The 27349-nt window shown below is 43.2% G+C and overlaps 4 protein-coding genes across 4 annotated transcripts in view; 2 read left to right on the top strand and 2 right to left on the bottom strand. All coding sequences in view use genetic code 11, as the record gives it.

Annotated features, from left to right (window-relative positions):
• EGR_03022 (Serine/threonine-protein phosphatase PP1) overlaps window positions 1-878 on the bottom strand; it is a gene marked incomplete at both ends in the record, with an annotated part of 1223 nt that extends 345 nt beyond the window's left edge. Inside the window, one exon of the mRNA XM_024492271.1 lies at window positions 850-878. Coding sequence (XP_024353197.1) covers window positions 850-878 — 29 coding nt within the window. The remainder of the gene's footprint in view (window positions 1-849) is intronic.
• Window positions 879-2127: 1249 nt separating this feature from the next.
• On the bottom strand, window positions 2128-6560 carry EGR_03023 (Ankyrin-1; the record flags this gene model as incomplete). Its single annotated transcript, XM_024492272.1, has 9 exons — window positions 2128-2334; window positions 2408-2662; window positions 2787-3057; window positions 3296-3465; window positions 4011-4097; window positions 4253-4353; window positions 5161-5298; window positions 5910-6012; window positions 6483-6560. 9 exons carry the CDS (start codon window positions 6558-6560, stop codon window positions 2128-2130), a joined length of 1410 nt encoding a protein of 469 aa, XP_024353198.1.
• A 3515-nt stretch (window positions 6561-10075) lies between these two features.
• Window positions 10076-16403, top strand: EGR_03024 (hypothetical protein; the record flags this gene model as incomplete). The annotated part of the gene is made up of 10 exons (XM_024492273.1): window positions 10076-10416; window positions 10817-10926; window positions 11042-11402; window positions 11777-11895; window positions 12660-12956; window positions 13564-13784; window positions 14690-14797; window positions 14903-15038; window positions 15116-15394; window positions 16063-16403. The coding sequence occupies 10 exons, from the start codon at window positions 10076-10078 to the stop codon at window positions 16401-16403; spliced, it is 2313 nt and encodes a 770-aa protein (XP_024353199.1).
• Window positions 16404-16678: 275 nt separating this feature from the next.
• EGR_03025 (hypothetical protein) overlaps window positions 16679-27349 on the top strand; it is a gene marked incomplete at both ends in the record, with an annotated part of 33567 nt that continues 22896 nt past the window's right edge. Inside the window, 16 exons of the mRNA XM_024492274.1 lie at window positions 16679-16995; window positions 17342-17620; window positions 17676-17785; window positions 18325-18659; window positions 18859-18913; window positions 18948-19287; window positions 19337-19374; window positions 19574-19866; window positions 20638-21011; window positions 22303-22588; window positions 22933-23218; window positions 23698-24024; window positions 24446-24643; window positions 25321-25596; window positions 26328-26504; window positions 27054-27295. Of these exons, the coding sequence (XP_024353200.1) occupies window positions 16679-16995; window positions 17342-17620; window positions 17676-17785; window positions 18325-18659; window positions 18859-18913; window positions 18948-19287; window positions 19337-19374; window positions 19574-19866; window positions 20638-21011; window positions 22303-22588; window positions 22933-23218; window positions 23698-24024; window positions 24446-24643; window positions 25321-25596; window positions 26328-26504; window positions 27054-27295 (3933 nt within the window). The remainder of the gene's footprint in view (window positions 16996-17341; window positions 17621-17675; window positions 17786-18324; window positions 18660-18858; window positions 18914-18947; window positions 19288-19336; window positions 19375-19573; window positions 19867-20637; window positions 21012-22302; window positions 22589-22932; window positions 23219-23697; window positions 24025-24445; window positions 24644-25320; window positions 25597-26327; window positions 26505-27053; window positions 27296-27349) is intronic.

The following is a 27349-nucleotide window of genomic DNA, read 5'->3' on the forward strand; positions in this document are numbered from 1 at the left end:
GGATTGATGGTGTTGATAAATTTATAAGATCACGGCAGCGATGTGTCTATAAATTTCGCATTGAGAGCCATCATTTTCCTTGCCAGTGCTAGGGAGGAGGAATAGACGGATAATTAACTGTCGCAAGCGAGAGGTATGCTGAAATTGTGTCTTTCTGGGTCGGGCTGCTCTAGACGGTGGATCGAAAGGGCTTCAAATTCTCCGCATGCAGTTCACGTGATCACAGGAACCCTAGAATGCTCGCAGTAGAGCCAGTACTGACATTGTCATGAGGACAAAGACCGCACAGAAGATATGAAGGTTATTGAAACACCTAGAGAAGATTTTTAGTACAGTCTTATGCGAAAAATTTTTAGGAACGAATAAGTGAACGTGACTGTGACGGAGATAGAAGGCGCGTAACGGATAGTTCTGACAATAAAGAGCCGATGGTACTGGAACTCAAAGTTTTCATTAAAGTAGTCGACGATGTAGATGGAAAACGCTTCTAATAAATGCATATTTTCACAGCAAACAGTATCCCTGCCTTGGCAACTGCGTCAATCAAAGTCCACACTCATTTGAAAATTTCACCCCCTTGTTCATTTGCAAGACTAAATTTCATAAAAACACTTTTTTTACCAAGGGATAATTACGAATGTCAAAGGGTCGACGAGAAATGCAGCCTAAAACAAGGTAAAAAAATTGGTTATGAAGCAAAAAACTGCAGTTCAACTTCTTAAAATCTATTTAATCATGTATCCAATGCAACAATTTGAGGAAAAGGTATGCCCTGCCAGCAGGCCCTTCAAACTGGTTTTATGGATCCTTGGGTCGCATTTAACGCGATACCGACGCCTACGGACGTACACGAATGCGGACCAATTGCTGGTCTCCATTGGTCAGATCCTGTCATTGAAAACATCCGACTGGGTGATCGAGTCGATATTACAGGGGGCTGCTTCCACTTATCTGGTCGCCATGTGATCTACTGATTCCTCAGAAAGATCCACACGATCAAAGCCGTTTGGGCTTATAAGGCTGAATCGAAGGAGCACGGCTTTAGATTTGAATCCCATCACTTTTAAATCCGAGGACTTGGACTTTGCGACGAAATTAATAGCTAAGAGGAGCGTACGCTACAACCACGTAGAATGGCAAAATTCTTGAAAGCACTCAAAGCGCCACTGCTCAAATCGGTTGGTTTTGATCAACTGCCACTTTTGACACATCGTAAGTTCGTAACCGGGTCGAAGCACGCAGTACCACTAGAAATGCAGAAAAAAATCAGAAGCGCGAGTGTGGGAAAACACGAGGCACTTCCACTGTCAATTTCAACCTTCATGCTGGTAGCACAAACTTCACACCCCCTTATCCATCTTCCCGATCGTCAGTTAACTTTGTCACAACCCATCTGTCTTCCACCTTCTTCATGTTTCCCGTGTCTCTAGCCATCAGCATCTAACTCGTACTAACAGGACTCCCTGAAGTCACCTCGTACCGCAGCACACGAAACTTCCAGTGCCCTCAAATAGTCATCAACCGTCACCCTTTAGTTACTGTGACAATCTCGTCGCCTCCGTGGTACGAACACTAGCGCGATCTGATGCGGTTACCCTCCCAACATCAGCTCAGCAGACACCAAGCGAGCGAGACTAACTTCGGAATTTTACTCACCCCTTGATTGCGGCAGTTTGGAGATATTCCGGCTTTATCGCCTGATTGACTACTTCTGACTAACCAAGAATACTTTTTGATCCTTCTGTTTATGGTAATGAATTACGCAGCACACCCTCACGAAACCCAGTAGACCAATGGAATGCTTGGCACAGGAAATCAACTGAAATGATGGGCAGCGCCTATGAATGACAGCATAAATCGGCCCTGCCCTCAAAAGTACGTCAACTCTCGTTTCACCGTAACGCTGCCACAAAAGCGCTGTTCGACCAACCTAAATACTGAGTGCCAATCCGCTGTCATCAGTGAGCAGACGACTTGAGATCAATGCAGGTGAACATTGACTTTGCAAGCGGTGAACTAAATGTACCCCTCAATCACACCCGTGAGTAGTTGACATCCTCCGACTACAACGCATACTATGGCTTTCGTACAAATGTGAGCAAAATACACTATAAAATAATCTGGTTGTCAGCACAATGTGTTGTCGTCACCGTCACTGTCATCGTCGTTGTCATCGCCGTCAGCATTATCACCAATTTTGTCATTATTAGTGTCGATGGCCACGGGAGTCGCCATCTCTCCGTGCATGTCGGTGCTCGTTTCTTTCGAGAAGGCACTCAACTCTACACGTACTCGATAGATTCCGATCAGCAGCTTCTGGAATGGGCCAAAGACCTGCAAAGGAAAAATAAGGAGACATCTAGAAACCCCTTCTTCGGGCCGAAATACGCCTATGGCCCACACAAACCTGGGTCTCATGATCCCACCTCTGGTACATGGTAATAGAGTTGAGGCCACCTTTATTCAGTCGATTGCCCAAGACGAACACCCGAAAACCAGGCAACTCGTCGACGTCAATCGGACTGCTGCTTGAGGACGTGTCTATAGTCCTGAAGTTCCGTACTGGGTTCAGACACACCGCGGGCGTGTGTGACCCGTTGAAATAAACGAGGTTGTAGACGGGCATCGATTGACTACAGCGAGGGGCTATTACCTGGCCATCCTACGAATGCATGGAAAAAGTGCATAGGGTGTGAAGTATTTATAAAAGGATGAAAACGGGATGGGGGAGAGAAGCAGGTAAAGAATCAGGGAAAGAAGAGGAGCGTAGATACCCCTTTACCCACCTGTAGATCCACACAGACTACGTAGAGGAGAATCAGTTCGTCCATTACTGAGCCCTGACTAATACTACTAAAGTGGTCTGAGTAACAAGGAGGCGTGTTGAAGGTAAGTTGTAGAAGGGTGGTCGATTTGACGTTGGAGACTATCTGCACAGGGATGAAGCTCAGAGAGCGCGGAGTGATGGATTGCTGTGTGGTAGGGTGACCGGGATCGATTAGTCTAGTATCCGGTGGCAGACTTCCACGCACTAGATTGGTCAAGTAGTGGTCCATCCTGCCGAGACAAATGCACGCAACAGATAGGCGACTTAACTATCAACGTAGGCTTTGATTGGGTTGGCATAGACTTGTGCAACGCCACACCTATGTCACCAGTCTCTTAACTCTTCTGCAGGCTTATGGAAGAGCCACTTAGCTTTGTATACTTTATAATTGTTTTTAGAGATAAAACGAAGGCTGTGGAAATAAACGATAGCGACCGATATGTGAGTGTCGAGAGAGGTGAATCTTACATGCGATTGGCAGCGATGAGCGCCTCTTGGATGGCTGCATTGCCGAGGTGACGCGCTAGTTGGAGAGGCAATAGGGAGCGTTTGGTGCGCGGCGCCACTGCACTGGGGAGCGGGTTGGCGCCATACGCCAGCAACTGACCCACGACTGCCGTGTGTTCGCCGCGAATCGCCTAGTTCGTAGGCGAGAAGAGGAATGAAGACAAATACACCGACGTTTAATTCAAACAACTGTCCCATTCGTCGACGAAGTGGTGTCGTATATCTGTCTAGTGGCTTCGATTTTTCAAAGTCACGCTAAATCTACCACCACGAACAGAATGCTCTAGCTTGAAGGAGGCATGATTCAATACATCTACTTGACTTCTAACCTTTAAGCCATGATTTAAGATTTCACTTGTTAGGCTTTTAGCATTTTTGATTAACTTTATAACAGCAGTCAAAAAGGGACTGCTTGGCTAACCCATGAATTACGTGGCGAAAGAAGCCCATCGTACTTTGTCATAACGGCAAAAATGGAAAATCTTCGAGGATCTGATTTATTTTATTATGCTCATTCAATTTATGCAAAAAAGACCCACTTCGTCCTCAGTATCTCATCAGTGGAAAAGCAATCATCCCAGATGCCCCAGGTAATTGACTAATTGAAACGGTCGGACAAGAAAACGAAGGCCCCAAAGCGAGAACAGTGAACTGAAAAATAAATAAAAGGACTTACCAAAAGTAGTGCTGTTTCCGACTTTGCATTAATGGCGTCAGGATCGGCACCCCACTGAAGGAGCACCATTGTGGTCATTGTGTGACCCTGTGCAGCGAAGCAGACCAATAAAATGGAAATTTTCTCAGCAACTAAGGTGGCTCATACGCATTCATATCAGAGCGAGAGCCAGGTAATGCCGCTTTTTCGTTAAAAAAAGAGGAAGAGGGTTAATTTCAGGTAAATAGAAATAGTGAGCTCACAACTGCTGCTGCGGCCATCAAAGCAGTGGTCTCTGTTTGAAACGCCTTAGCGTCCACTTCTGCTCCAGCGCGCAATAACATTCCCGCAATGTCCGCAAAACCTGTGAACATTTCCAAGCAAAATGAAAGTCTAACAGTGATATATGTGGTGGGTGCTTTGGAATGCAGTTCACACGTTTTCCTGTCACTGACAAGTAAAAGGTCATTTTCGCTCCCGCATCTGTAAACCAATGAGGATACAGCTAGTGTAAAAATAAATCACTTTTAGTTCCCATTGACTGCTAAAATTGTTTATTCGAGATGGCCGAAGAATATGCCTACGAGCATGAACAACTCACCATAAGCTTCAAGAACACGGACTTGGAAAAGCAGAAACCAATAAATGACCTTAGTTTTCTAACCAAGTGACGACCAGGAGTAGGCCCTTCTACCCTCCCACTTTAACACTTTCTAGTGCTGTGAAAAAGGCCAGGGTAATAGTAACAAGCTGAACGTGTTTTAGTAACCTAAGGAAATATTGCAAAAAAATACATGAGCACCAATTAAGAAATAGACCAGAGAACTGGAGTAATAGAGATCCAACGGCGCCAACAATAGTCACATATAGTTGTAATTGTCGTTGAGATAGTTACCGGCAGTTATATCTAAAGCATTAATTACTCTATAATATTTCTCAATAAAAACGCGTTCAACACAATGGTCGCATATTAACATTCAGTAGTCGGTAGGGCCATTTCAGAAGCTAAAAACGATCCAATTTCCTCTCTAAGCCACTCAAACATAAAAAACCTCTTGTCAACCTTTCTATCGAAGGGTTTTTACCCCTTAGTTGTGCATAAGCCCACTGGACAGATGGCAGTAAAAACGACGTCAAAACCTAACCGAAAAATAATGCTTCATAGGAGTACCTTGTCTTGCCGCAAGCATCAGGAGGCGCGGTTCCAGGGGAACATTCACGTTGGGGGTGTTGGGAAGGGAAAGAATCCGGCAAACCTCATCAGTGTCTCCGATAAACACGGCGTCCTTGAGAGCTGCTTCGTCTGATGCTGAAAAGCAAGGAGAAATACCCCAGTTACCATGGTCCTAAAGTTTGAGCACCAGTAATCTGCGGCAATATCGAGGGGTACTTACTCGCTTGAAATTGAGGCCGAAATGCCTTACTTTGACGCACAAATGGCAACGGCTAAAAGAAATAATTTTCAGTAAATCCCAATGGTTTTTCAGCATAAATGTGGAGTGCTTTCATTAGGTACCTCAGCCGCAATAAGGGCTGCAAAAACATGAAACAAGCCTATCTTGGAAGCCCACTGTTACGACTCAAGCTCGCATGGCTAAGAATGTAGTGTTCAACTCGAAATGAAGTTGAACAGGGAAGAACACAGTCGAAATTGGTTACCGTAAGTTAATTAAGAAGCTATTTAGCTGGTAAATGACAATGGTTGGAGAAGACATGACATTTCGTGACAAATACCGTGAATTCACAATTCATTGAAGATGCAGAAACCACTAATTTTCCCATTAGTACCTGCAAAGACCAATACACGGAGGACTCAAATAAGATGATGGTACGTACCAAGGCTGGAGGTTTTGCAGAAATACCCGAAGGCGGCACTAAATGCGGAAAGATAATGTTAGAATTGCGAAATCACGATCTTACGTGTGCATGGATCGATCAAGGCATTGGCCTTAACTGTCAGCTCAGTGGAACCATTTCCACTGTCTGCAGCAGCTTGATTTTCAGAGTTTGAGACGGACAATATCTATGAGAAAAAGAACAAACAATGTAAACTGGTCCTCGCATTTTTATTTACCAAAAATCCTCCTAGCGATAAAATTAGCTAAGATAGAGCAAGACGATGATTATTAAATTCCAGCTTCTAACCGGCCGATCTCGGCATTGCCGGTGTAGAGCTCCGCTCATTTCACTCATGTCTGACCCCCTCTATCAAGTGTGGCAATAGGTTTATAATTATCACCATTTTAGAAGGAATTCAGGACGCGTTGATGCTAGCTGGTAAGAGACGTGCATTAAGCTATAGTCAAAATACATTAAAAAGTAAATGAAGGCACAAAACAGGGGTTAAAATACACAGGAATCTAGAAGGAGCCATATTAGTTGGAAAAAAGTTTGCCAATTTCAGCACTATTTAAAAGAGAACAAAGTGGGATTCGAGGGCCAAACTAGATCACTTCCGGGAACTGTGATAGATAAGTCAGAGAAACAACTCACACGAGACAAACTTTGGGACAGTGGACTTTCCTGGGCTTCTCTCAAAAGACGCGGATCACGTGAGGCGTCAACGCTCATCGATCTTCACTAAGGTTCAAAGTTCAAGAAACATGTCTAACCAAACATACAGAACCCCATTAAAGGTAAACAGGCACGAGCAAGCTTATTTCACGTGTTTGTAATTTCTTCGTTATTACTCGCCGGCACTCCCTTTATAATTTCTATAAATAACACTAATTAACAGCCCCTTCAATGTCACTATTCAAACGTGAAACATGTGTAACACAGGAGATGCACGAGAAGTAAAGTAATTAAATTGCACCAAGTTATTATTACCGGGCGGATTGAACTAGGCGAAATAGCAATGTCAACCTAAAAATACCTACTCTAACATAGCAGAACAGATGGAGAGGCCAAGGTTTGCATGCGTTTCAAGATGGAAAAACGGGGTCCGTACACGGGACGGACGAAATCATCAAAAAAGTGCTAAACGCGCACCAGACTAACACTCATGGGGAGAACAAGTTGAATACTAACCCAAGATAAAAAAGCAAATTCCGGAGGGGAAACACGGCAGAAACACTGCCTTTTGCACTTGAAATCGACCAGCACCAATTATTCTCATTATTGCCACTTAGTATCAAAATTCAGCAAGTAATACAGTGGTAAACATTGGCAAGTTCTGCCGGAGCTAATAATGGCTAAAAGCAAATAAGTGTCTATTGATTTCATAAAACCAAGGCATGCTAATACCGACAGACAAACCACATCGAGAAACCCCGAATAAGGGATGAGGTGAATGGCTCCAGCTGCAAGAACATGCCAGTTAAAACAAGTCTTGTTGAAAAATGGATCTCATCTCTAATTTACAAAAAGAAACAAAGACAATAGTGTGTAAAAAAGCCTAGAAGATGAAACATAAACAGATAACTGAAGGGCCTGAAACTTAGGGAGATTATGACATAGCTTCTTTTGCTAAAACTGTGAGTTGAACATCCAACGTTTAGCAAAGGCGCTTCTCCAGCTTCCCTATGAACAACCTTTTGCGTCATTCATTACAGTTTAGTCAGTGCTGTAAAAAAATTCAAGCTGAAAGATACATGGCTGCGAGGTCTCTGATCTGTCTTAATGGCTTTACTAGACCCGGATTTTCTAATTGTATGAGAGCTAGATTTGGGAGAAGCGATTTTAGTGACCATCATGCACGTCAGTGGGTAGTATAGGGACACTGGCCATACGACAGAGTCGTATATGAAAGATGGTATTAGTCACAGTTTCGGAAAGGTAGTTTTGCCTTGCTTCCTCTTTACCAACTGTTTACTTCAGTCCTTCCAGCTATATCTATTTAGATTCTATCCAGTTAGAGGAGATGTGGAGGAGGTATTGCGGTTTCGTGCATTTGGCATCTCCATACAAAAACGGCAAATAGACTCACAACAAAAGTTTTTGGATAATTTACCGGTAGTTTTACTTCAGCTATTAAAACTTTTTTGCAGAACATAATTTTAAGGTACTTGCCGAACGTAAACTTGATTTTGACCTCCTTGTTGAGGATCTTTACCAGTCCTTTCATTTAAAGTATTTGCACTTGTTCCACCTTGCTAGGATGTCCTTCAGGATTGGATATGCTTTCCACTGTTGCCAATGCAGAGTCGCGAGGCTTTCGTAAAAACAGTGGAAAACATAATACATATTCGGCATGAGGAAGGAACCAGGGCCTTTAGTCATTTCTAAGGGCTGGCTAAACTAACAAAAGTGAAATGACAATGACTCAAGGTGCCCCGTTCCACCTCAACCGAGAGTTAGACATCCAACTTATTACGACTCTATTCCGAGAGCGGTTATAAAATAATTTGCCGTGGAATGTTATTTGTCGTTTATTTGCAAGTAATACACTTACCTGTAAGCTCCGCAGTTTTGTTTTTTAGAGAAGGTAAAAAAGTTGTTAAGCAGCATGTGAACCTAAATGCAATCCGACCGTTGCTAAAGCTGGACATTTTGCTTAGGCGTGCAAAAACATAAAAGGGAAATACGAATCTTTATTACTTATTTTTAATTCTGATTTTTGAGCAGCTTTAACTGTACTATGAATTTTTCTTTAGAATACGTTCTTTTTAACCTTGAAGTTCATTTTCTTGTCTCTTTTACGCACCGCGTGTTTTGGGTTTCCTGTCTTCGGCGATCCTGCGTGAGCTACAAATTAAAATGAATAGTGTAAGGATTTCATACCTTGTTCTGCACTACGTCATATACTTCACTCTTTTTAAATCTTATTTTGGTTTTTAATTTTGTTGGTCAATGTGCTTGTAACCATGCATTTGTGAAATTATATTTTGTGGGCTTCCCGCGTTCTGTTTATCTGGTAGCTCAAAAGCACAGTTTCTTCCACTGTTTTACCTCCGGTCTTTTCCCCTTAGAACTCATGTTTTTTGCTTAATCTTGCTCTTGGGTCCTTTTGTAGTTCCTTCTTTGTGAGGTATAATTTAATTGCATTTATTAAATTTAAATCAACTTCCCAAGGCTAGTTAGTTTTGTGATAAATTCCTTCAAGCGCAGGTCTTTTTGATGTTACTATTAGAACATGGTACTTTTATCCGTATTTTGCTTTCCTTTGATATTTTTCTTGACTGAACAATCATACCCTCTCGTCAATTTTGATGTATCTTCATGTGGCGTTGAAGTGAAACTTAGTATCCTTATGTTTATTCTAGTGTTTTCGTCTTTTTTTACTCAGTGCCAAATGGTTCTGCATTTTTGTCCTCTTTACGCTCTTTTATTACCATTAAGTCTTCCTTATTAAATAAAGATTTATATTCCCTTGTAGATTGTGACGGCTTTGTTTACTTTAACTCTTGCGAGTTGGGCCTCTGCTTCAGGTAAATTTTTCAATAACGAAATCTTGGGGTTTCTTCTACTTGTATATTTTGCAATCATGCTTGTTGCTGTGAAAAACATGCACCGTGCTTTATCTAATGCAAAACCATTTCCGAAATTTCCAAAATGGATAAATTTCCGGGTTTATTCGGGATGGATTGTTATACTTATTTTTATGCTCTCAGTGTTGGGGTAAACCTCTTCTCTATAATTACGACAAATTTTGTGAGACTCGAGTGTAACACATACAATGAAATTCGTATCTTTTGTATTGCACTAATTTACTTCTATCACAAATTCACTTCTTGAGCTTTGTTAATCTGGCTGGTATCGCTTTTTTTCCTTCGCTTTTGGAAAATAACTAACTGCGAAATCTTATCCGCGTTATGAAAAATTTATTCTGACTCACTTTCCTATGGTCGTTATCATCGATTGGTGCTTTTGGTTTTTCCGGTAAATGTAGCTCGTCTGACTCTGTCGATCGTGTTTCTTGTCGATGCATTTCTATCCTCTGGTGCTCCCGTTCTCCTAGCCGTTCGTTCTAATTCCTCCCAACATATTCGAATTTCCGCATATGTGCAAATTCTATTACCAACTTCAAATATGCAACTTTTCTGTTGCCGTCAATTGGGCTGATTTCACTGATTCCAGTTCATTTGACCTCCTTTTCCGTAGCCGGATCAGTGACTCCCAAAGCGGAATGCAAATTTGACAAGGGTATGTGCGGCTGGAGAAGCGATCCAACCAATCCTTGGTTAATCACTACTCTCAACAAGAGCACCCCACAGTTCCCGTTGCCAAACTCAAGTTGGCCTATCCTTTGCCTCTCAAAGGAGGTCCTGCAAGAAGCCAATTCAGGCGAATCCTGGTTTGCGGACGACGTTAATCCTTCGGTTTTTAAGACACCTCAATATCTTATCCGAACCCGTCTTCGCAGCCCCAGTGTGCCTGCCTCTCTCGGTCTCCGTTGTCTTACTTTCTCCTCCTTCTTCAATCTGGGCAGACGTGTGGGTGCTGCAAGCGGCCATTTGGGTCTAGCTCTTCTCTTACAAAAACCCGGGTGATTGTTCATCTCTGTCTAAACATCCTCCATCCAATAGGTAAAGGAAGAGAATGTGAATCAGGTTTTGAAGGGGAGAAAGGGGCAGAGTGGTTGTTTTAATCAGCTACCATCGGTCCTTTCCTTTGTATCTTTTCTCGATTTTGTGATTTGCTTTCCTCCCCCGCCTTGTCAGGCACAATTGTCGGTGTGCATACCTTCTATTCGCACACTTGTGGATGGGTAAACGAAGCAGCCAACTGACAGCATTGGTGGATGCTGAAGCAGCAGGGTAGTTGGTTTACCCGCTGTCCACTGCAGTAACCTGCGAGACCACAAATGAGAAGCCTACAAGTCCATTTTGGTTTCCTCAAGTAAATATCGACGCAAGGAAAGTGAAACATCGTTGCTACTACTGAAGTGCATTTTTGGAGTCTCCCAGTTTCGGAGGCGATGGCCCTGCATCGCTTGCAGTTTTCTTCCCTTGGTCCTGCGGGGTTGATGAGAATGAACCCGTCACGATGGCAGGAAGTGTGACTGGCTGCTTTTTTCTATGGTCTCTTAATTTCGTTTTATGGTAACTTTTTGAAAGGCGAAGCTAACGATCGCGATCGAATCGCTCTTTTTCCTCTTTCATTTTCACCAGGGTTGTCATGGTCGATCAAGCCGCTTGCTGTTTGCGATTTTGACGATGAAGAGACGTGCGGGTGGATGCATGAAGAAGCTGTATGGTCACACCGATGGGCGATTGAACAAGGCTACCTATGTCTTGCGGCTAAAGTGCCCTCCTCATCATCTAGAAAAAAGACTTCTTGGGTATCCAGCCTCTCCAGTGGGCAGAGGAAGCCCACTGCAGATGCTCATGTCCGATTTGCCAGTGCTCCCATTTCTGCTGTTGTCGGAGTAAAGTGTATCGTCTTTGTGTATTCTATTAATTTAGCACGAGGAAAGGCGTCCAACTTGGGCTCGTCTTTTGGCAGTTTAACATTGTTGCAGCAACAGGAAGGGTGCGTTTCCAATTCGTCTTCAATTTGAACCGTTACGTCGTTTCTGACTAATCTTCCCTGAAATTGAGGGACTTATCAGTGGCTCTTGCTCACTTGTTTCTTAGTCTACTCTCCAATCATCCACAATCGGTCTGTTGATTGTCTGTCGCTCATGTAATTCCGCCTTTCGGTACAGATCGCGCCCAACTTTATCGTTAAACACTAAAGCTATCCGCCTTAAAATAAGGCTGATACTAAAACCACTTCTATGGTAACCGAATAATCCCTCGTTCTAAAAATCCTGTAATATTTTTTTATTCTGACTCGTGGTTCTGACTAATAGGTTTATCTTTATCTGAAGCGAGCCGAACGCGTCTCAATTGCACCAATTGTAGACCTTACAACCACGTGTTGAAATGGTTTGCCACTAGATTTCAAACCAGCCACCAGTTTCTCCTTGTTGACAATGGTGGTACAAGCTTTATTCCTCCATCTCGATGTTCTGCTTTTTCTGGTACTCCTTACTGCTTTGTTCCAAACCTTCGAGATTCACTTTGCAAAAAGTGTGGCTGAGCTGCCCTCTTTTGCTCTTCTTTTCCTCCTCCCTCCAAATTTGCCAAAATCTTCCGAAGCGCTTACAATGTGGGATTACGATGACGGTCGGATGCATGATATGGTGCCCTGGTAACTAACGGGCGGTTAAACGGCAGTCGCCGTCTGTCTTATGGCCTTAGTGCCCTTCTCGTTCTCCCTCGACATGGCGTGTTCCTTGTTTCCTAGTAGCTTAAGGCCAGTGCAAGTCCCTTGTAGGCATTCTTGTTCGATTCGACATTCTTCCTGTATGTGCTGTCTTCGAGTTAATGTCCCCTTCTCGAATATTCCATGAATCTCAGGTGTAGAAAGACTTTTGAGTCAAGTTGACTTTTTGGCAATCCGACATCGTTGTATCTTTTTTATTCTCCCTTCTACGATTTATTCTAGTGGAATATATAGCATTTTTACTGAACCTCGAGTCCACGATTAAATAAGCGGAAGATTATGCGACTTGTTTTACCCTGTTTTTTGCGAATTTATTTTTGCCGGAGTTAGTAACTTGAATTATTCCTCTCCGGTGTGTGCTTGATCTTGCATTCCCAGTGTTGTCCACTTCCTCGTTTCAAGCATTTTCACGGTTTTGTATCTAATTTAACAGGTCTTTTTAAACCTCATTGCAAAACGATGAAGATTAGGAGCTACCTCTTGTTTTTTCTCTCTCCCTCTTTCCTTCATTTTCGCTAGAGACGCCGCTCATCAAACCGGTGGCAGTTTGTAATTTCAACGATGGCGATACGTGTGGTTGGATGCATGAGGGGGCTATATGGATGCATCGATGGGAAGCCGAGCAGGGTTATCTCTGTCTCAAGGCTAAAATGTCCACATTTTCGTCCAAAATGAAAACTTCTTCATGGCTACCTGGCCTCTCCACTAGTCATCGAAAACCATCCGCAGACATTCGAGTTCGATTCACCAGTTCCCCTGTACCGTCTGCCTTCGGGTTGAAGTGTATCGCTTTTGGTTATTCCATTGGTTTGGAGCGTGAGAAGATGGATCTTTCTGATGGGTCTTTCTGCAGTTTGGCGATGTTGTTTCAAGAGGAAGGGTATTTCTTTATTAAACCATTGCTTTCAACTGGAACTTCCATTAATCCTACTTGGGTTTCTGATTCTATTCTGATCTGTCCTCATTCAAAGGCTTTAGGTATTTACACCACCTACTTTTCCATTCATTGTCCTCGGCAAGGCTGTTTATGGTCCCCCACTGCCTCTTTGATCGCCAAACGTTTAGGCTGCTGTTGAGAGGGGGTGAAATCTAGTCCCTGTAATAGAATTTGTTCCTTTTTGACGATGTCATGATTCTTCGGCCCTAATTTTGAGTCTCAATCTGTATGCGTGAAGGGCTGCGAGGTTTGTTTTGCTCTTTCTTGACTCCATAGTTGCACGATTAAGTGAACTATCATGTTTGAGTTTCTGTACAGATTTTCGAAAGATCTCCAACAATATCTACCTGACTTTCGCTCCCATGAGTTCTTCTTTGGACCTCTGCTGTCTATATTTTAAACCGATTTTGCACGTTTTATAATATAGTGACCGGGAAGTGTCGACCAAACTTTCTTTCCTCCTAATTTTTCCTTCGTTCTCGCTAGAGTCGTCGTCGTTGCTCAAGCCACTGGCAGTTTGTGATTTTGACGACGGAGAAACGTGCGGTTGGGTGCATGAAGAGGTTCCCTGGGCGTATCGATGGGCGATTGTACGGGATCGCCTCTGTCTCAAGGCCAAAGTGCCCTTAAACTCCCCGTCCAAAAAGATCTCTTCTTGGCTTCGGGGTCTTGCTATTGATCAATCAAGTGACGAAATTGATATCAAAGTTCGGTTTTCAAGTCCTCCTATTCCTGCTTCCTTTGGAGTGAAGTGCGTTGTATTTGTGTACTCGATGGATTTCGGGCGCGAAAAGACCTCGAAGCCTGTCCGAGCTTCTGGAAGTCTCTCCTTACTTCAGCAACAAAAAGGGTACTTTTTCATTCACATCCAAAGTGCTTGAAATGCCTTCACTTACCTTAAGGGGTTAGTCCTGTTTGAAAATCTTGAATCCCAAGGTGCTAATGTGATTCTCGTCACTACATTCTAACTGATCATTCAAGGTGATCTGCGTGGGGAAAAGACTTGAGTATGGTTATTTTTACAATTTCGTGTTATTAAAGCAAAGAAAAGTGTTTTTCGCTTGGTGATCGCTTCGATTTAAGGATTTTCTTGGTACTTTTGCGTTTTATGAGGAAATTATGACCTGTCTGCAAAGGGGTATTGAGTACTCACATTATCTTGCATTACGTTTGCCATCTTCACAGAAGGTGTCCATTGTGTATTTCTCATTTTCATCGATGTAAAGTGGATTCGAACTGTTACTGAGAAGGTTTGAATTGAAATTTAGATGCTAGACGTTCTCCGTTCTTGGCAACGTTGTACCTTTATTAATTTTGATACCACAGGTTACATTTGACTGTCTGTCTTTCTATTCGTTCGTCTCAATTGCATGACATTCTATTCGGTCTTGGCCTTGCAGCTACTGTTGATTCTACCTTCAACTTTCGAGCAAATATATTGCGTTCTTTTGGGGTTAAGTTGGTTTTGTCCTTGCGCGTTTCCTCCAGTTTATTTATATTCCATGGTTCAGTTTTTCAGTTTTCAGTATCCATATCTTTATTTGTCTGATTTTTGCAGGAAATTAGCTGGTAAATTTTGTTTGAGCTGTTCTTTCTTCCCTTTCATTTCCAGTGGCAGCTTCCGATTTCGACGATGGTGATGTGTTTGGTTGAATGCACGGAAAAGCCACATGAGCACATCGATGGGCAGTTGAAACAGTCTCTTTCAAGCTCACTAGAAGTACTTTAACCGAAAAGTATATTCCTTTTCTTTTATTAACCAATCAAGCGATGTAACTGATGTCAGTGATCGACTCATTAGTTATTCCTGTTTTACTATCCTTAGACTAAGGTATGTCGCCTTTATATATTCCATTGGTCATGGCCGCCAAAAGTCCCTCCAATTCTGTCGGAGCTTTTAGAAGTTTCTCTTTACGCCAGCAACATCTGTCACCCCACGGGCTGTTGTAAGAGCAGTCTCGGTACCTGTCGTGATGGTTGTTTGATGTTCAGAGAGCACTCTTAGTGTGCTTTCGTTTTCTTTCCTTCCCACATGCAGATATCTTCATGCCGTTCCACGTCTGGACCTTCGAAGAAGGGGACATGGAAGATTGGTCTAATGACAATAACAACGGGCAGCAGAAGTGGCATGTTGGGACAACACACCTACCTTCCTCCTCCATCTGTGTGTCTGCAAAAGCTTCAGGAAAGAAGTCAAAAAAATTTTTCTCTACAACTTATTCCAAGAAGACCTCTTCTCGTCTCTGGAGTCCCAGCGTATCTGGCAGTTTTGGAATCAATTGTATTACCATCCAATATGCTATCGAGAGAGCCAGTCGTGATGCCAGTCTATCTCTGCTCCAGCAAAGCTCGGGGTGCTTACTTGTCTTCTCATGCCTCCTGGCTATCGGAAACTACAGCTGATAGTAGTCTGGCAGATTCATCAAACTTGGAGACCAACACTCGCTCTTTTTTTGTTTCATGCAGAGGTTTCCTTCCAATCCAAGTATGGGCATTTGAGGACACTTTTGATGGTTGAAAGTGGCAGAGTGACAATTGCCATCAGGAATGGCGAGTTCTGTTATTGGAGAGCCGGCAAACTAGATCCATTATTTTCTCATTTACAGGTGTCTCTAATGAAGGGAAAGGGGTAGAAGAAATACCTTTGTCTATTAGAGAAGGCACTAGTGGCGGCTGAATTCGTCAGTCCGTCCATTCTCACATCTACTGCGATGCGTTGTTTCACTATCCTTTATTACCTGGACGCCACTGTAAACTTACAGCTCCTTCATTAAGGTGGATCCTGTGTTTCCAGTCAGTGTGAAGTGTTAGCGTTGAATTTAATTCCTGTTCTGGTTTTTGCCCATTTTTCACCTTTGCAAGCTTGGAGAGTTCCTTCGTCTTTTGGTCGACTCGTCGGTTTGGTTCAGGCAGTAGTGTTGGGATTGGCACTTTTCGCCTGTTTTCCCTAATTGTTATCAGCCGTTTTCGTTTTTTTTCCTGTAGAGACCCCTCCGAAACCCTTTTTTGTGTGGACCTTCAACGAAAACACAGGAAAGTGGACCAACGATGCCGCGAATTGGCATCAGAAATGGGAGCTTATTAACGGAGCCATTTGTTTGCGTAATGTGCCGTCCGAATCTGGAGAATCTGATGATACTATGTTTTGGTTATCCTTGAATACTGTAAAAGAAGACATAATCAGGAATACAAAGGCTCTGCTCTGGAGCCCGCCTATTCCACAAAGTGTTGGAATGCGCTGCATCACCATGGACTATTTGATAGACATGTTTTCTGAGAACTCTGAGGCCCATCGTCTTGCCATGCTGCAACAACAAACTGGGTGATTAGCCTCCATTTGAATGCTATTAGAATGAAGGGTACCCGTGGGTGCGGTTTTTATCCATTTCACTCGATATTTGGGGTTGTGATCCACGAGCATTTTCTTTCGCTTCCAAGATCCGCGCTTGATGGTTGGAAATTCGCTGTTTTCTGGTTCAAACTCTTAATCGGGTTATTTCATGATGATTTAGTAACAGTGCTTATTAGTACCTGTATTCTTCGGCTTCTATAAGTCGTTTTCGTTTCGCCTCCTGTAGATACGCTTCCGAAACCACTTTTCATGTGGACCTTCGATGAAAACATTGGCGGTTGGGTCAACGATATTTCGAATTATCACCAGAAGTGGGAACTCATTAATGGAGCTGTCTGCTTACACAACGTGCCAGCTGATACTAAAATTTCCTCTGGCGGTATGCCCTGGTTTTCTGCTAATTCAAGGAAGGCGGATAAGGCAACCCGGAATCCAAAAGCGCCATTATGGAGTCCTCCTGTTCCACAAACTGTAGGAATGCGTTGCGTCACGATAGATTACAACATCAGTTTTAACGGCGTTGAGTCTGGATCTTACAATCTTGCCTTGCTTCAACAACAAGACGGGTGATTATATTCAGTCTAAAGTTTCCTCGATTTGTCACTTGTTCAATTCTCATCCATTCCTTTCTCCTCACCTCCGGCATTGTGAGGTGTTTTTTTGCTTTGATTGAACTGGTGGAAATTTTTGTTCAATAAGAATCCAGAGTCCCGTGAATGGTACTGAAGGTCAATAATTCATTGTTAGTCGACATTCAATCAGTTATTTAGGTATCTATCCTTCCATTTGCATATAGATTTTCGGTTTTGATGACGAAGGTAGTCTTTTTCCTGTCCTGATTATGAATTGATTATTTCATGGTTTTTGTACAGCTTGTTTTTCGTATTCAATATTCTCTATCATCCGCTTCAGTTTTGCCTCTGGTGAACTTGTTGTGTTTGTACCTTTGATGAATCTATGCGTGATCGGACCAACGATCTTCCAAATTGGCATCAGAAGTGGCGTCTGTGAGGGGTTTAACTGTTCCTGTGATATGCCTGCTAAGCCTAAAATGAGCTTTGAACTTGCACCCTGGCTTCTTTTTGGTGATATAAAGGAAGATAAAACTATGAAGAACGCAAAAGCCTTTCCCTGGAGTTCCTTCCATTCCACAAGCCACTGGAGTGCGTTGCAATCCATGCGCTCTTCGAAGTTTGTAACTCGATTTTCGTCTTGTTAACTGAAAGTTCCTTTTTCGGTACCGCAGTGATGATTTTGACGTCGGTTTTCTCCACATTCTTCTCGTCGTTTTCGTTTTGTTCTCTGTAGATACTCCTCCGAAACCGTATTATGTGTGGACCTTCACTGAAAATACTGGTAAATGGATCAACGATATTTCGAATTGGCATCAAAAATGGGAACTTATGGATGGTGCTGTCTGCTTACGCAATGTACCAATCGAAACGGCAACGCACCCTGAAGATATACCATGGCTTTTTGAAAATGCTGAAGTTAAAGATAGAATCGCTCGAAATTCAAAGGCTCCTCTCTGGAGTCCACCTATTCCACACTCCCTTGGGATGCGTTGCATTACGATGGACTACAAAATCACTGCTGAGACCGAAGATACCGATACTTATAGTCTCGCCATGTTGCAACAACAGGATGGGTGAATACCTTCATTAGTAAACTCTTGTTGAGCTGTCGTTAGTGCTCTGACTTTCTCAACTGAAACCTCGCTTCTTTCGATTCAGTGGCTGAAACTTTTTTTATTGGTCAGAAGGCATCCTTCTGACCATCGGCTTTTGATGTCTGTAACGGTCCAAACTCTTTCGGGCTTTCGGATGCGATAGTTGGGCCTATTATCGTCCGTTTTCTCCAGTTTTTGTCAGCCGTTTTCGTTTTATCTCCTGTAGATGTTCCCCCGAAGCCATATTTTGTCTGGACCTTTGACGAAGACACAGGCGGTTGGGTCAACGATATTTTGAATTGGAATCAAAGGTGGCAGCTCATCGACAGCGCCATCTGCCTTTGCAATGTGCCAGATGAACCTAAAAAGTACACTAAAGCTCTCCTTTGGCTCTCTTTGGTGGACAAAACGGATAAAAAAGTGGCAAACAATGCAAAAGCTCCTCTCCGGAGTCCACCTATTCCCCAAGCCGTTGGAATGCGTCGCATCACGATGGGTTACAGCATCAGTGTTGATCCCGTAGAATCTGCACCGTACAGTCTTGCCATGTTGCATCAACAAGTGGGGTGACTAAATTCATCCTAACCTTCAGTCGGTTTATCGCATTAAGTCTCCAGTTCCAATCCATCCTCACTCCTGATCTACTAGTCCAATTTTTCTAATTACCACTTGAGCTTGTTGATCCGTGAAGGTGATTTTCTGAGTTACATACTGGTTTGTTTGTCCTTGGTGATCGGAATCGCAAGTAATCTTGGTAAAGATCCTCGTTGGTGCTCTCTGTCGCGATTTTGGTGATTGGACCTCAGTACCCCCTGGTTCCTATCAGTCCTTTTCTTTTGTCTTCTCTAGACGCTCTTCCAAAACCATTTTTCGTTTGGACCTTCAACGAAAACACAGGAAAGTGGACCAACGATGCTGCAAATCAGCGTCAGAAGTGGGAGCTTATGAGTGGAGTCATTTGTTTACACAACGTACCGATTGAGATCGAAGGGTCCAGTGATGATATGTCTTGGCTTTCTTTGACTGATGAAGGAGAAGAGAAAGCAACCAAGGGTGCGAAGGTTCTTTTCTGGAGTCCACTCATTCCACACGTTGTTGGAATGCGTTGTATCGCAATGGACTACCGCATTGGCGCCGATTTTGAAGTAGCTGAGAAGTATAGTCTTGCCATTTTGCAGCAGCAGGACGGGTGATTGGATACGATTCTATTTACCTTCAATGGTTTTTTCCTCACTTAGTCTTCCGGCTCCTTTAGTCTTTACTCTGACATTCCGAAGTATCTTTGCTTTCTGATCAACTCAATGTTGGTGGATTTTCACTCACTGAAGTGACTTAGTCTTGAAATGGAGTCGTCGATTATTGTCGGTCAGGTGCTTCGTGTTATGTTTTCCTCCAGCTGTTCCTGTTGCGTTTTTGTTGTTCTCCGACTCAAGTATTCTCCAGTATGTCAGCCATTTCCGTTTTGTCCCCTGTAGATTCACTTCCGAAGCCCTATTACGTGTGGACTTTCAACGAAAACGCTGGTAAATGGGTCAACGATCCTGCCAACTGGAATCAGAAATGGGAACGCATTGATGGAGCCATCTGTTTGTACAATGCACCGATTGAACCTGAAACTCCTTCTGACGACATGCCTTGGCTTTCTGTTAAGTCGCAAAAGGATGACAAAACTGATAGGCGCACAAAATCTCCTCTCTGGAGTCCACCTATATCAGAAGCTGTTGGAATGCATTGCATTACGATGAACTATCTCATCCATGTCGGTTCTGTAGTTTCTGGCGCCTTCGAACTTGCAATGTTGCAACAACAGGAAGGGTGATTGCTCTTAGTTTAGAGTAGTGTCAAACTACTGTTTGCATTGAAATTTCCAGCTCGTTTTACCTTTATCCCTGGTCCTCTGAGTTGTCGATTCCCTTGGAATTGTCGGTTTTGGTTGTTTTTTTTTTTTTCGTGAAGACGCTTGTTTTGCGCTTCCATTTCCTACTATTTCTGTTGAGAGGCTTTTCATATCCTTTTCAACATGTATTGTCAAACGGTTTGATGCGTCACTGGTGTAGTTTACTTTTCCTCCAGTTCCTGCCTGTTGTTTTCGGATTAACCCCCCCCCCCACTCCGTGACCATGTAGCGCTTTCACCCAAGGTGAAAAGATGGCAAATGGGTCAACGATACTGCTAACTAGAATCAGAATTAAGACCCAATATCTCCTTTCGCAATGTGCCTTGGCTTTCTTGGAAAGATAGGAAGGAAAACAATATTTTTAAGAATGTATGGGCTGTTTAAAAAGCGTCGTGTCACCATGGCCTGTCTCATCAATATCGGTTCCATGTTTTCTAAGTTCTAGCCTTTCCACGTTGCAATACTATTGGCTACTTGTCGTCATTAATGAGTCTTCTAGTCTGATTTGTTTATTCCTGAAGTCGCCTTTCTAAAATTTATGCTTTAATTTTCCGCTCCTGTTCACTGGAACGTTTCTACTTTCATATTAAATGTGAAGTGATTTTTGTGTCAGTGGTTTTACTTGTCCTCCATTTCCTCTAGTCTCTTTCAGTCGTTTTCGTTTTGTCTCCCGTAGACCCCCTTCCGAAGCCATATTTTATCTGGACCTTCGATGAAGATACAGGCAGTTGGGTCAACGATGCTGCGAATTGGAATCAGAAATGGGAACTCCTAAGCGGGGCCATCTGCTTGCGCAATGTACCGGTTGAACCTAAGAAGCATTCTAAAAGCCTACCCTGGCTTTCCCTAACTTCCAAAAAGGAAGACGAAGCTGTTAAGAACACAAAAGCCCCCCTATGGAGTCCACCCATTCCACAAGATGTAGGCATGCACTGCGTCACGATGGATTACAAAATCGACGTAGATTCCGAGGACTTCCGGATCTATAATCTTGCGCTGTTGCAGCAGCAAGACGGGTGATTCATTTCAGCTGAAATTTCCGTTTAGTTATCGGCAGCACTAAGACTTCTGTTTATCTCTGATGGTCTAAAGTGTACTATTTTTCCACACTGATCGGTGTTTGTGATGCTTTATATCGACTGATTCCCTCTTCTGGTAATCATACTTCTCTTCGTTTCAATTTCCAAACGTCTCAGTTTCTTGACTTAAGCTCTCCACCAACTTACTTCGTGACTGTGATGTTTATGGGTGTCCGTCAGTCATTTCAGTTCTTGTCTCCTTTGGATTCTCCGCTTGAATACATATTACACTAGAGTCTTCAATGAAAATATGTGGAAATGGGTTAATGGTCCATCAGATTGGAACGAAAGTGGGAGTGTTCAACGGAGTTCAATGTTTGGACAGTGTACTAGCTGAATTTAACTGTCGGAAAGATGTGGAACCACTGGTGTCTGATGTTTTCTTATCCGAAGCTTGTCTGTATGCCGGGCAAAAATTTCCTCTCTGTGGTGAACCGCGCTCAGCGTCTAGCCTTGATAGTTGAGACAATGTCGATCCCGTTCGGACATCGTCTCAATTAAAGGCCAGCTTTAAAAGTTGTATCCAGCGTCTGATAAACATGGGGCTACTCTAGCACGTTTTGAACATCAAGATAGGTGCCCAACTTCACTCTTGTGCTGCATTTTTCCCGTTGTTTTGGTGATTAGTTTCTGTTGAAGGTCATGATTTAATAGATTCTTCCTGCTCGCTTTCGAACATAGCTCGTTTTATGACTTTTTTGTGGTACTGATTCCTCCCAAGACTTTTGACTTCTTGTTTTCTTTTTTTTAATCTGGATGTTTCTACTCTATTCTATGCTGGTCGTTTAATGATACATCTGAAGATTGGACGAATGATGCTGGTAAATGGGATCAGAAAGGGGGAGTGCTGTTTAGGAAAGATGCAGACGTACTACGCCTATCGACAAAGACCCAATCCGTATTCTCTCATCTGATCGTAAAGACGAATTTTTGGTTGATTGAAGGGGCCCCGAGGAGTCGGTTTCCATCGACGTGCAAGCTCATCTGTGTAGTTCTAGGACTTCTACAAAGCTGCGGCTTAGATGCTTGCTCATCTCTTACACTTTGAACATAGATGGACCTGCAGTTATATCCTCTCGAATCAAAGCTAGCTTGTCTTTTCCCCAACTGCAGTCCCAGCATCTTGATTAATGCACTTTTGGGAATCCTTGGGGTGGATTTCTGTCGATAGATAGCTTAGGGCTGGTGTGAGTAGTAACTAAGTGATCTCTCGTTTAGGGCTCTCCAGCGTCCTCCACACATGGAAATTCGAGGAAGACTTGGCCGATTGGACCAATGATCTTACCAATTGGCATCACAAGTGGCAGGTTGAGTGGCATCAACTCTGTCTTGCCGCTAAGCCAACCTCTGATGGAAAAAATCGGTCTCCTTGGTCTTTTTCTACCAGAAAAAATGTTAGTGATCCATCTGCCGGTGTTCAAGCTCGTCTTTGGAGCAGTCCTATTCCTTCCGAAGTCAGAATCGGTTGCCTCACTCTGTCCTTTCTCATCTCCGGGGTTGTCATGGGGAGATCGGTCGATACGACAAAATCAGTGCAACTGAGCCTTCTCCGGCATCATGACGAGTGAATATGCGGTTCTAGCGTTTAGTTTTCTCATCTACTTGTAATTCATTGAACTCTCTGTGTGATGCGAATCGAGTTTTTTAGGTTTTGCCGATTTCCACTTTTTCATCCTTCGGTTAGTCTAGCCGGCCTAAAATAATGCCGAAGTTCTTTGTGGTTAGCTGAGAATTTGGCGACGACATTTCGTTCGTTTGAGGACCCATTTGTTACCCAGATATCGTATGAAACTCCTGGGTATTACTGGATTTGTAATCAGCCACCTGCAACGCTCCCGAGTGTTTACCCGACTCTAAGATTTCAGCCGTCTCCCTAACCAATATCGTTTTGTCTTCGCATCTAGAACTACCAAAACCCCTGTTAACATGGACATTTTCCGAAGATCTGGAGGAGTGGACAAATGATGGGGACAATTGGTTGCAGAAATGGCGAGTCTCACAGATACGCAATCAGAAATTGCTGTGTCTTCACACAAAAACCTCTCAGCGAAGTCGGCAATCGATTCTGCTCTCTGAACAAGATCTCTCCCCTAATACTAGCATTCAAGCGCGTCTCTTGAGCCCCCTGATTCCTGCTCGTCTTGGTCTGCGCTGTCTGTTTATTACCTATTCGTTCGATTTTGGCACTGGGATGAAAGTGCCAAAATCTACGAGTCTGAATCTTTTGCAACGTCAGAAAGGGTGCCTATTTCATTCTGAATTTTCCGATTTTTGCATAATTTGTGCTTTGCGAATTTAAGCCGTCCAACTGAAAAGTTTATTGGTCGTATGTGTTATGTTTGCATCCGTCAACTTCATCATTTTCTTTATTGTTTTTCTCGTTGGTCTGAGGTAATTATGATGGAGTTTCAACTGGAATTTGGAGTGCTAAATCAATTCATTGCTCCAAACGTGGTCTCTTATCATCTATCCCAGCGTTTTCTCGAAATCACCTGTCCAAACACTGCCTGTAACCCATACGCGTTTTCTTTTTTCGAATTAGGGGTCTGTGGTAATACCGCCAACTGTTCCAAAGCGTTTAAAGTCGTCTTCCTAATCAAAACCATTTTATCTTTGCATCTAGAACTGCCAAAGCCTCTGCTAACATGGACATTTTCCGAAGATCTAGAAGAATGGGCAAATGATGGAGACAATTGGTTTCAAAAATGGAAGGTTTCGTCGATGCGCAACCAGACCTTGCTTTGTCTCCAAGCTAAACCATCCCAGCGAAGTCGACAGTCGATTTTACTCTCTCGTAAAGGCGATCCGATAAAACCTAACTTCAAAGCACGTCTTTTGAGTCCACCGATTCCCTCCGATCTGAGTCTACGTTGCCTTGCCATCGCCTATGCATTCGACTTAGGTCCTGGTCTTGAAACCCCAAAGGCAATGCGTTTGAGTCTCTTGCAGCGTCAGAAAGGGTGCTTATGCTTTCATTTCTCACGTCGTTCCCCTCCTCTTCCATAAGTTTATTTGTCCAGCCTCTGTCCACCCACAAATGTTTCGAATCTGGGGTAAGAGGTGGCTTAAAGGCATTGGTTTTCATCTACCCAATCGTAAAAGACGAAAGACCAATGCCAGTGGCATGCTGTTTCTCACGTGACAGTCATCTCTTACGCTGATTTGTCAATTATTGCGCCAATCATGGCGCGGTTTGGCAGGCCACGATTTCCAGTGTGGCGGGCGTGCGCTTTTGACGCATGCATTGCTTGGCTTATGCGTCATGCGTCCGAAGGGCGGTTGTCTGACAATGCGCACAGCCGTGTGAGAGCCCGGTGCCCCACTTTAGTAGAATACAGACATTACAATCGGTTTCTGTCTTTCCACCGTAGGTGCAACTTCGCTCACTTGTGGCTTTGAGAATGGCAGTTTGTGCGAGTGGGGAAACGATCTGAATAACTGGTTGGCTACTTGGAAGGTGGACAATTCGACCCTCTGCTTCAAACCTCTGCGACAGCATTCCAAGTCAAAGACGGAACTGTTTGCTCGACTCTACAGTCCTTTCCTGAGCGAGGAGGATGTGATTGGATGTGTGAAATTTAGCTACATTATTTCTATCACGAGCAGTCGTGGTGGTTCAGTTCAGCAGTCTGCGAGGTTGTCTTTAATGCAAAAACAAATGGGGTGAGGTCAGACTCTGTTGCTCCTCCAGATTGGATAAAGTGGTTCCCATTTGTTACAGTTCGGCTGAAATTCTTGTGAATCCTGGATGATTTTAGTTTTAGTTGAATTTTTTAGAGAAGCTGAATCCGTCTGGCCGTATTCTTTGTTGTTATTGATGTTCGTCTCCTGTGTTGGTCTGTTTGTCATCTCGACAGAATGGCAATATCTGTCTATTCCGTGCATAGACGGCTTCTTATTAGCTGCCTTGGGGACCCTCTTCCCGATCATTACGTAGTTCAGGTCACATTCGCTCCACTTTAGTCGTTCCTTCATTTATGGAGAAGTGGCATTCCCTCCCGGCTTTTCTGAAGTCAACTACTCATTCGATGCCTGTTCGTTGTGGCATTAGTAGGTGCTGGGTTCTTCAAACTTGTCGCCGATATTGAGCGTTTTCCGGGATTTTAACTCTCATGAATATATTTATCCGTTTCTTTTGGTTTGTGATGCTAGATTACAAAATACAGATACGTGGGAACGACAGATTGAGTATCCATATTGACGCCTACTGAGTTGAATACCGGTTTCTCTTTTCTTCCATCTATAGATGGGCGAACGAATTCATTTTCCTGTGACTTCGAATCCCCCGGAATGCAATCTTTTTGCCATTGGAATATCGATCCCAGAGACAGTGGTGCTATGTGGGGTATCATCTGGAGCCCAAACTTGCACACCAACATGCTCTGCCTGACCCCTGCGGCAGGCGTATATACCGACGGTGACGATGACGCTTTTGATTTGGGCGAAATTAATGCGATTGCAATGCGAGCGAGATTCTGGAGTCCGAAGTTTCGCGTAGCAAAGGCCGACGTAGTACCACGATGTATCAAGTTCTTGTTCAAGTTCGATCAACCAGTCAAAGACTCGCCCCTTTCCTTGAGCTTAATGTTTCACTCTTCAAGGTAAAAGATGGATCCATTAGCAATAATAGGGTGCAAAATGTTGAGTGAATCGTACTTTATCCAACGATCTAGGTGAACTGGAGGGAATATGAATGTTGATTTGATACACCACTGGCTAATTATTTCGAGTTTCGGTAGATGGATCGAGGTACCAAAGGCGTCATCCTTATCAGTTTACTTATTTAATCTGCCATTAGCTACCGTTTGCTATCTTGTGAAGCTATTTTTATGGAGTTGACATTTTGGCTCGCCGATACGTCGGTCGTTTGTTTTCTCTGTTCAGGATTAATCTTGGCTAAGCTGTGGTCCATCGTCTCCATATGAATCGATTTTTATCCGATCCTCTTTTTTTGGTGGAGACATTTGATCTCTTTCAACTGAAATTTTGTTCTTTCCTAATGAAATTCTTAGATTTCGGTCGACATTTTATTTTGTATGTACTTCTTGTCTTGTCTGTTTGGATTTTAATTTTGTCTGTACGATATCCATTTATCATTTCTCGATTTCTTTTTTTTTGCAATCAGCTGTATCCATTGCTGCGCTTACACTATCCGTTTATCCTTATCAGGAACTAAGCTTGGTTATTGACGTTGTTTTGTCATACACAGAGTGCGTAAATAACTACTGACGTTGAGCCTCTCTCTTCTACTAGATCGGACGTCTCTCGATTGTGCCTTTGAAAATGGGTCAATCTGTGAGTGGACCAATGATCCCAACAACTGGTTCGCCACTTGGGGAGTGTTAGATTCGCTTCTTTGTTTCAGACAGCATCGTTCTGCCTCGGGAAAACAGACCGAACTGTCTGCTCGTCTCTATAGTCCCCTCTTGAGTGGACACTACAGGATTGGTTGCGTGAAATTGAACTTTACGATTTTTAGTAGTCGTCATCAGCATCATTCGGCTAGGCTTTCACTTTTGCAAAAGCAAATGGGGTGAGATTATTCGATCACATCTTTCGGCTGCCTTGTCATCCCTACTCAATACCTTGACGTTTGATATCACGAGAATAGTTAAAGTGATGCCTTTACAGTCGGGTTGATAGCTTTGCGATCGCATCTAGTCGTGAGATCTGTACTTGATAGCGCAATTCTTGTGCTAAAGGTGAATTATAAATCGAATTGGAAACGTTAAAACCCATTGAGGTTCTTATTCTGTGTATGTAATGCTTGACATTCTCGTTGATTTTATTTGCGTCACCCGTGATTTCCATTTGCTTTTCGATGTTTTCACTCCAAAATTTCGTTACTTCCATGGCGCTCTCCGCCATCGTCAGTGTTCAGCAAGAGCGGACATTTCTTTCACGTGCCATTTGTTCACTGACCTGGCACAGTTTCTGGAAGTCACTTGCTAACACTCGGTTTCTGTGTTTCCATCGTAGGTGGGGCGTCGCTCAATTGCACATTCGAGAGTGGGAGTCTGTGTACCTGGTCAAATGATCAAAACAATTGGCTCGCAACATGGGAAATTGTGCAAAGAAAGAACACAATTCTCTGTCTGAAACCTCTCCGTATTCCATCTGATGCAAATGCGGAGATGTCTGCCCGTCTCTACAGTCGTTTCTTGAGTGTACAGGATGGAATTGGATGTTTTAAGTTCAGCTACATTATCTCTCCAACTGAAGTTCGTAGTAGCGCTCATCTTGAACAGTCTGCAAAACTGTCCCTCATGCAAAGG

The sequence above is a fragment of the Echinococcus granulosus genome (assembly GCF_000524195.1).
Source record: "Echinococcus granulosus chromosome Unknown EG_S00015, whole genome shotgun sequence".
Taxonomy (NCBI): Eukaryota; Metazoa; Platyhelminthes; class Cestoda; order Cyclophyllidea; family Taeniidae; genus Echinococcus; species Echinococcus granulosus.